Source organism: Aythya marila (genome assembly GCF_965140915.1).
Source record: "Aythya marila genome assembly, contig: HAP1_HAP1_SCAFFOLD_172, whole genome shotgun sequence".
In the NCBI taxonomy this organism is placed as follows: Eukaryota; Metazoa; Chordata; class Aves; order Anseriformes; family Anatidae; genus Aythya; species Aythya marila.
In genome coordinates this window covers 421537-431179 of record NW_028136938.1, presented here as the reverse complement: position 1 = coordinate 431179, position 9643 = coordinate 421537, and the positions used below count along the sequence as shown (strand labels likewise).

Sequence of the window (9643 nt, the reverse complement as noted above, 5' to 3'; positions counted from 1 at the left end):
CCCTGGAAAGACAGAAGAAAAGTAGCAGTGAGTTCTGGGTACCTTTGTGCAGACGAAACAGAAAAACGCAGGCAGTGAAGTAATAGTGTTCCGTTACTAATGCCAGCAATAGATAATTGCAACAATTATCTATTAGATCATAGGTGCTAATTAACAGATAATTGCGCAACTCCGGAAATCAATAAATAACTGATTCCCCTCAGAGAATGTCTTCTACATTTTTATATTAAAAAGACTCCAGAGTTGTAATGGATTAAAATCCTACGGAAGGGAAAGAAATGGCATCAGCCACTAGTTCTGCAGAAGCGAAAAGTAATACTGATAGAGTTTAGATGGAAATTTTCACTTTGTGTGTTTAGTTTGGGGATTCTTTTTAAATCATTCATACCAGCGATTTAGTTCTTAAGGCTGTTTCTTTGAGATTAAGTGACAGGACTTCTGTTACTCTTTTCTTCTTGGAGTGCTTCTTGATAGTCTTACGTCAACCAGAACTTCTGTCTCTGTCGCAGATGTGAACAATGACCGTAGCTAAGAAGCCCAAATCTTCAAAGCCTAAAAAGCCCTCTTCAAGGCGGTCTGGCAAATCCAAGAAACCAAGTCCTAAAATACTGATGTCACGCACCGCCAACTGGGGCCGGATAGTGCCTGCAGAAGATTCAAGCCAAGTCTCTGTGGCCCAAGGACGTGGAGGTGCTATTTACTGTAGATCATCTGAAAAATCTAAGGCTTTTGCCCCAAGAGATCTAAGTAAGTGTGCGTTCTATCCTGCCTCCATTGTCTTCAAAGCAAAAGTAGAAAATGCAGTTCTTACTTGTTGCACTGATAGAGAAGGGGACTACTGTGAAGAAAGACTTCAAAAGCGAATCCCCTAAGGCAACTGAAGTGACTGATGTTACAGAAATTAATTTTGATATATTTACAGTCAACAGAGAAATACGGGGAGCTTTTTGTAATGCACAGATTCCTCCATGTCTTTTCTGTTTTGCAGAGAAAAGTGTTTGATTGTTGCTATTCACAGCTTCCATTTTTCACAGGTTTTTTGAAGGATAACATTGCTCAGGAAAAGATCTGGTATCTGTAGGGGTACCGTCATTCCTAGTTCCTAGTTTTTACGTTTTTACCGTATAATTTCAAGTCTAAGTTTGTGGTTTAAGTTATAATAAGGAAAAAAACAGTAGTTGAGTTAATCAGGTTAAAGATTATAGATGGAGAGGAACTTGGCGTTAGGTGCTACAAACAGAATGGCAGTTAGCCTTGCCTTAGAAGAATTAAAATGGTTGACTAAAATTGTTTTTTTTTTTTTTTTTTTTTTTTTCCCCAAAACATTGTGTTGACCAGCCAATTTGAATTTGGTGGTATTAAAGCTGTCTGCAATAAGTTTTTCTGGTTTGGATTGTAGCTAGCTCCTCTAGGTGCTCCTGCAGAATAGTATTTTTTTAAATACCTTTCTTCGAAACAAACAAACAAGATCTCTTTTTAAATTTAACTTTCTTGCAGTCGTTAATGATGGAATTGCTCCGCCACAGAGCATTCTTTTTCCACCTGAGAAGATTTGTATGGATTGGCGAGAAACACAAAGTGTTGGAGTTGGCCTGTACAATCTTGGCAACACATGTTTTCTTAATGCTACTCTACAGTGTTTGACCTACACACCCCCACTTGCCAATTACATGCTTTCTCTTGAGCACAGCCAGTCATGTGAGTACTTTCTAACAGTATTTTGAATCTGTTGGATAGCTCTGAAGGTGAAAGAACAGCAGTGATTCTGTGAGATAAGCTTATTTGCCTGATTTTACCTGTAGCAGCTGGCTTTGAGCACTGTATTAGCAGTGGGCTCCGAATAGCATATGGAGTGCAATTAATGCACCATGTTTTATTTATTTAGTTAGTTATTTGTTTGTTTGTTTGTTTGTTTGTTTATTAAAGGATTATTTATTGCTTCATGGGAATAATGAAGTGCATTGGACAGTAATGCATTTGGTAGTAATTTTAGAGAGTAATACATTTTGCAGCCTGTGGAGTTCACATTCCTGTCAGCCTTTACAACTGCGACTTTGCAGTAGTCTTTTAGATTTCTCATCACAACATGCATTTGAATACAGGCTTAGTGGATATTTTTCTTCTGTCAAGTTGTGTGAAATGAAATGTTACAAGACTGTTGGGACATTGGCATCTTGGGAGAATAGAATGTAGCAAGGAGAGTGGATATTGTATCTATAGTTTAAATTGTACTTAGATGTTTGTAGTTCTGGATATTTCGCTGGACTGGGATGCTTTGTTCTTTCACTCTTCAGGTCGTGAACAAGATTTTTGCATGATGTGCACGATGGAGACTCACATTAACCAGGCCCTGCGTTGCACTGTTGATGCCATCGAGCCTACGCATGTTATCAGTAATCTCAGTCGTAAGTGGCTTCAGATGTGTTTCTTTTCGATAGCTTGTAATCTTCAAATAATTATTTGATGTGTCTAAGTGGTTTTAACACTCCAATGAAGAGAGATTTTAGAAATACAAGAATGATTTCATTTTTAAATGAGGTCAATACTATCATCTTCTTATTTAGGAATAGGACAACATTTCCGTTTTGGCAGTCAAGAAGACGCACACGAGTTCTTGCGCTATACTGTTGATGCTATGCAGGAAGCGTGCTTGAACGGAAGCACCGAGTAAGCATAAACAAGTTCACTTTCATACATTCTCTAGCACCTTCTAGTCCTTTATTTACTCTCAGAAATGATCTCTAGCACCTTTTAGTGCCTTATTTACTATCAGCAACGCAAGTCTACATCATCCTTGGTTTTCATCAAACTCTTTGAAGAGTTAATTCTGTGCCTTAAATCTTCTGAGGTCTGATTATAATTTATTTCCAGATTGGACAGATCTTCTCAAGCTACCACCATCATTCATCAAATATTTGGAGGATTTCTAAGATCGAGAGGTACTTGAAAAAATATTCCTGTCCTTAGAACTGATCTGTGTCTTTTGTCGGTAGTAAAGCAGTCTGTAGTTTGTCTAAAGTAGTATCTGTCAACAACTTGAATTTGGACAGTTAGTCTCCTTCACATAATGTTAAGCATTTATATTTTGTTTCCAGTGAAGTGCTTGAATTGCAAAGCAGTTTCGGATACGTATGAGGCATTTCTTGATATCACTTTGGATATAAAGGTAAGATGTTTTCTAAATATAATTCATGATGTTTAAGTACATGCATAACTTTCTAAATTAAACTTGTTTAACTTAAAAAACCAAACCACATATAATGTTAAAACGTAAGAGCTTGGTGGTGCTAAGGAAGTGGATTGGACTTTGTCCTTCCGTGGAACCCATGTAAATAGTCTCCACATTTGCATTGGGTTTAAGGGGAAAGAATTCTCTTTCTGCAAAAATTATAATGCTGTCCTACTTCTTTGTTGTTCTACCTCAATATACATCTAATTGTTAGACTGATGAATTTGTCCCCAGTATTGATGACAAAGCACACTGTAGATGCTGTCTAGGCTACTGGAAAAGTATTTGTTCCAAAGTCAAATGCCTTCCAGGTGAGGTCAATGCTGAGCATGCTCTTTCTGCCTCCTTCTTCACAGTGCTCCTAGTAGATCGCTTGAGTATGTTAGTAAGATTCTCTTATAAACTACTAGTATGTCTCTGGAATTCTGAATTACGGTGACTTTGCGCTCTTCTTTCTCGCTGCTCTAGGCGGTTTCGTCTGTTAGCAGAGCTCTGGAACTCTTTGTGAAACCTGAAGAGCTGGATGGAGAGAATTGCTATAAATGTAGCGAGTAAGATTTTGACGAATTAGGTCTTAATCCTAGATGTCAGTTTTCTATGTTGCATGACTCTGTTGGACTACCTCTAAACTTTGGATCTACTTACAAGTTTTGTGGAAGTTTATAAAAGACTTGGATTTTTGTTTCCTTGGAGGGGGGAAGTCTTGTTCATAGGCATTCCCTATGGGTTTGCAATTCTCTGGCTTGTATTTTGCCATCAGAATTCAAAAAGAGCTACTTTTGTTCTTTCTATTTATTAGCTCTCGACAGTACTTTTCTTGATGTAAACTGCCCAGTTTCCGTTGTTCTCTGGGCTAGTGGCTAATTTTCACTGCTTACACCGTAGGTCCTACCTTGGAGCGGGCAATGTGTCAAACTGAACTATTTTGTTTCAAAGGATGGCAGATGGTTTCAGTGTCTTTCCAGACAAGCTCAGTACATGAAGACTTCCTACTGTTAAATGTCTCCCTCCTGTAGAATGACCATGTGCTTCTGTTGTATTTTTGATGTTGATAGTCGACCTATGTTGGAGATTATTTGCAATTTCTAGCCCTGGGGACCAAGGCTCTCTCGTTCCGCTTTCAGTATTTGTATTTCCCTTGAAAGCTGAAAGAATGTATCCAGGATTGGAGTTCAAATAGCCACTTTTGTAGACCAAGAAATGGTACCTTGCCATCCAACCTGGTCATACCCTTTTGTGAGAGATTCCTGTTCCCGCTATGCTCTGAGTTGTTGGGAAAATTGACCTTCTTCTGTGTATTAACAAACCTGACACGCAGTGCATGGGTTTATGAAAAGAAAAAAGACCAACCTATTATGCAAGTAAATATCATTCAAATAGCATAGGCATGCGTGAGACATTAAAAGGAGTTTGTTTTGGGGGCGAAAAAAGAAGATGCCTTCAAACACTTATCTCTGCTTGGTTTTAAGGTGTAAAAAGATGGTTCCTGCATCCAAGAGGTTTACCATACACCGTTCTTCCAAGGTTCTCACAATATCACTGAAAAGATTTGCAGATTTCACAGGTGGAAAGATCAACAAGGTATATTTACCACTGTAATGCAACTATATCATTGTGTAATGGGACATCCCCCAAAGCTGAAAGTTGTTAATATTTTCAGACAATAATTGTAGACTAACGACTATGGCTTATTCTTTCTCTTAATATCAATAAAGTTCCCGCTTGACAAGAAGCATATGCTTTCCTCTGAGAAGGCTGATTCATCAGGAAACAGTTCTCTGCAACTTCTAGTCTTAACCGTTGTTTATGGGAAGACTTATTTGTAGTGAATCAAGAAACATATTCGAGAAATATATTCTAGAAATCAATTCTAGTCTGTGTTTTTTGGAAGTGTTTTTCTCTGGCTAGTCCACGAAGTACTCTGGGATAATTTTTCTATCTTCTTGATGTCTCTTTAGGAGGTGAAATATCCGGAGTATTTGGACCTGAGAGCCTACATGTCGCAGTCAATGGGAGAACCACTGCTCTATGCCTTATACGCGGTGCTGGTACATCACGGTGTCAGCTGTCACTCAGGACACTATATATGCTATGTAAAGGTAGAAGTCAACAGCATTTCTAACAGGGTAAAGGTTGTGCTGGCAAACCAATTAAAGCATGACTAGCAGCTACTGTTTCTAGGGAAAAAGATTTCATTATATTTTTATTTGACATGTGTGTATTTTGTTCCTATCCGTGATTTCAATTGGAAAACGTGCAATTCACCTAAAGAAATCATTGTCTTTATTTGCAGGCTGGTAATGGACTTTGGTATCAGATGAATGATGCTAAAGTAGTGCGTACTGACATTAAAAGAGTTCTTGGTCAGCAAGCTTACATACTTTTTTATATCAGGTAATAACAAATCTTAAATTGTGTTCAGAAGAGATTTACTTTCCTGTTATTGATATTTTTCTGTTTTGCAAGTGTTTTTCTTGCTATCCCAGGAGAAGATTATTATTTGTCTAATTCAGTTCTGTCTAACCTGAAATTCTCTGTGTCGTTTATTATCTTTTGTTGCTTGGCCTTAAACTGCAGCACTTGTGTAAATTGCTATCTATGTGTTATCTGTAGCTGGCTACTTTAGAGAAGGAGAGAAATGAAGGTCATCTGTGGTGTAAGAATGAATTATTGCTGTGCAAGTGATAGTCTTAGTAGGAAGACTGTTCTCTACTTTTCAGTCTGTAGTCTTGGCGAAGCCTTCTGTAGAGAAGGCTTCCATATCGTATGAGCTGTTCCTCTAAAATGATAGGATGGGATTTAATCCAAGAGTAGGCTGAAAGAAAAACTAAACTACGATCACTGCTCTTTTCTGAAGGCGCTATGATTTGACACTTGGAGAACGTGCGTTTTACTTGCCAGCACCATCTTATCCCTGTTCATTCCCTCCTGGTCAGCAGGGGGCTAATAGTAAGCAGGCTGGATTTCTGGGACCACGACTTCTTCCTCATATGATTAAGGTAATTCAGGGAAGCGGGAGGGCAGATAACGGCACCAAACTGCTAGTGGGTTTGGGGTTTGGTGTGGGGTTTTTTGTTTGGTTTTAAGCATCTTTTTAGGTGTTAAGACCATTTGTAGAAACACTCAGTAGGAGAGTTTTGTGTTTCAAAATGTTACATGCAGTGTTTGCGTTAATCCATCTTGCAATTTCTTCTTTTTAAATACAGAATTCAAGCCGTTTAAATGGAAATGGATCCATAAAAGAGGACACAAAGACCACTGGTGTCACCCTAAAAAGGCCATCTTCAGCACCACCAATGGCCTGTGTTCAAAACCAGGCAATTACCAGGCCTTCAATGACTGATACGTCAAGAAAACAGAAGATCACCATCAGTATTCACAATAAATTGCCTGCTCGTCAGACTGTGTCACAGCCTGACTGTCTTAGCAGTGCTGTGGAGGATGAAGATCTCTACCAGGCTGTTCCTTCATCCACAATTACAAATTCGGTAATGCAAATGAAGCAAATGCAAACAAACAAAAAAGTTTCTGATGAAATTTTTGTGGAGCCAACAGTGAATGAAAATCCTAAACTCAGCTCTGATAACACAGTCCCTTATGGTGCAGAATCTTCAGGAAAATCTGAGGAGGAGTCAAAGGGCTTATTTCAAAGGAATTTGAAATGCAATGCAATGTCCTCTAATGGAATTTTGGTTGGAAAGGTAGTCCGTACATTGCAGCATTCCAATTCTTCCTGTCAGAATGCTGACAAAGGAAGATCCCAGCATGAGCTGCCAAAAACAGATTCACTAAATGGTGCTATTAGGTTAGTTAATGAATCTAAAGAAAACGGACTGAAACTTGATGATTCCACTTGCCGAGTTGAACCTGTTAAACCTTCTGAGATGTTCTTTTCTAAAACAAATGGATCGCTTGAAACATAGATTTGCTCCATCGAGAATTTCTCACCTACGATGTATTCGGGAGTGTTTATTGTGTTCCTAATTCAGGTGAAATACTGAGAAAACACAGCACACATGTGATCGTAAGGCTTTGTGGTATTATCCCCTTAGAATTTGCAGACCTGAGCTTACATTAGAACTTGTCAACTTAAGCTCAGCTGAGATAAAAATTCCTAAGTTTCATAAAGTAGATTTTGGGGGGTGAGTTGGGGTTACCTTTGAAGTGTAGATAATGCATACAACTGACAGCGGTCTTGCTTACCATTTAATGGAGACATTCTGACAAGACTAGTCCTCAGTACTACTACAAATAGTATTTTTTTGTCTGCTGACTTGTGCGTTTTAATTGCAGATGCCTGGAGCTATGCCTTCAGTCAATCGAGAAGTCATCACGGAGTCCTTCAGAGCCAGCCAGCTGAACAGCTTGTCAGAGGAAATGAGGTAAAATGAGCACAGTCTGATTAAGACAAGACTTTATGGAAGTTCGTTACAGTTTTATCTGTCTACTAATAGTATTTAATGGAAGGATTTAAATTAGTACAATTCCATACTGTGTGTCCAGTGTCACGAACAGAACTAATGATCAGCACTGAGCATATCACTCTGATGCAGGTTGGTGCCTCAAGGAGAACTTGTGTTCCTTTATAGAATGTTTTTCCATTTTTCTCCACTGTCTGGAGAAACACCGGCTGTTCCCCGCTCGCCCCTATGCCTTTTTTCTCAGAGCAGCAGGTGGAAGGAGACAGATGCGTTTGCTTTTTTAGTGCAATGGCTTCAGAAGCAAGAGGGGAAAAAGCACTTTCTCTGGGAGCTGAAGAAGGTGTCCTAATCACAGGAGAGGTTTCTAAATGGCATATCTTTGCGAGCGTTCCTGTAGTCCGGAGGTTTTTGTTTGTTTGTTTGCCTTTGGAAGGTTTTACTCTTAATATTCACGTCCTTCAGCAGAAGTGAGAAATGGGTTTTTATTTTATGCAGTGTTGTGGAACCTCCGAAATCTCCTGGGAATGATGAATACCTCGCCCAGTACCAATGTGATGACCGTGGAGACAAGGAGAAAGCAAGAAGATCAAAAGAACGTGACCTCATTTCAAAAGAAAATGTTTTGTACGGCAAAGACTCTTCTGAGCCTGGTGAGAAATTGCGGCAAACTTCCTCTCTCGAGTCTGACACTGAATGTAGCTCTAACAATCTTTCTTCCTTAGCTATTGCAGATAGACGCCAAGATACAAAGGACAAGACTAAAACCACTGAGAAAGAGCATTACCGAAGCAAGAGGGAACATGCTCCTAGTGAAGAGAAGGAGAGTCAAAAAGCAGGTCCTTCCAGCAAGAGGAGGTGTTCTCTGAGCGTGGAATTTGTTGAGCAAAAGAGTCACAAGCAGGAGTACTGGGAGGGAAGCAGGTACAGATCTTTCCCTCGTGAAAGAAACAGCCCTGAGAATGGCAGAAGAGCAGTCAAATATTCAAAGTACAGATCTGGCAGCGGAGGAAGATCAGAACAAGGTAGCAATAGGTACTACCGATCCAAAGGGGAAAGAAGTTGGAGCAGAGAAAGATACTATCGAGACGAAGCACGGAGATGGGAAAGATGTGGCTATTACAAGGATTACTATTCACCTCATGCGACAGGAGACAGTAGAGAGAGAAAGTTCTCTCACGGCGATTCAGCCTTTGACAGATCGACTGCAACTTACTACAGCAGGTCACATAAGCATTATCATTACAAAAGCGGATGGCCTCACGGTTCCCTCTTGAGAGAGGAAGATGTACGTCGCTTTGGCACACCCCGAGCAGACTTGCATCGTTGCTCGGTACCTCAGCAACATTCCAGAAGACATTCTCGTGAAAGACATGCGCTTCCACCTGTGTCAGCTCATTTGGAGAACTGTCGCCAGAAAAATGAAACAGAAGGAAACAGAAAAAGAAAATATACCCGTGCAGAAGGTAGTGAAAGTGAAATAGAAAGGAAAGACAGAAAGATAGAAAAGGAGCTTGTAGGTGGTGAAAAAAATGCAAAAATATCACAAGTTCTGGAAGAAAAAGAAGTCTAAGGATAAAGATGGAGAGAAGGATTCCAAGTAAGCAAGGATTCCAGCATACTCCGCATTTTTTATCCTAATTCTTTTCTGGGTGCTTCTCATGTCTTCCTTTTTTTTTTTTTTTTTTTTTTTTTTTTTTTTTCCTGGTGGTTTCTAAGTTATTTAGATAGCACCAGCTGGCTGGGGATCATGTTGTTAGGTTGATCAGTGAAGACAGGAAAGCTCTTGCTGAATTGTGTCAGAGCACTAGCTTTGGACCACATAGTTCGAATCACATCCGTACACCATTCCAGATTAGGTTAAAAGATTTTTTCTGCTTGCACGTATTCCAGAGCTAGCCGTTGTTAATGATCTGTGTACAAACCAGGACCTATGGTCCTTCAATCTGACGGCTTAAGTTTGCTGCATCTAAAGTAAGTTGCGTGTGCACAAAGC

General features: G+C 39.6%; 2 protein-coding genes across 2 annotated transcripts; both read left to right on the top strand.

Annotated features, from left to right (window-relative positions):
* Positions 1 to 518: 518 nt before the first annotated feature.
* On the top strand, positions 519 to 7152 carry LOC309891291 (ubiquitin carboxyl-terminal hydrolase 42-like; the record flags this gene model as incomplete). The annotated part of the gene is made up of 12 exons (XM_082785658.1): positions 519 to 747; positions 1498 to 1698; positions 2295 to 2405; positions 2565 to 2667; positions 2872 to 2939; positions 3096 to 3166; positions 3698 to 3780; positions 4699 to 4810; positions 5188 to 5328; positions 5523 to 5623; positions 6087 to 6228; positions 6436 to 7152. 12 exons carry the CDS (start codon positions 519 to 521, stop codon positions 7150 to 7152), a joined length of 2079 nt encoding a protein of 692 aa, XP_082641784.1.
* Positions 7153 to 7182: 30 nt separating this feature from the next.
* LOC309891290 (uncharacterized protein) lies at positions 7183 to 9251 on the top strand (the record flags this gene model as incomplete). Its single annotated transcript, XM_082785657.1, is given in 3 exon segments — positions 7183 to 7196; positions 8596 to 9175; positions 9177 to 9251. Coding segments are annotated over 3 exon segments (669 nt in total).
* Between the last annotated feature and the right edge of the window lie 392 nt (positions 9252 to 9643).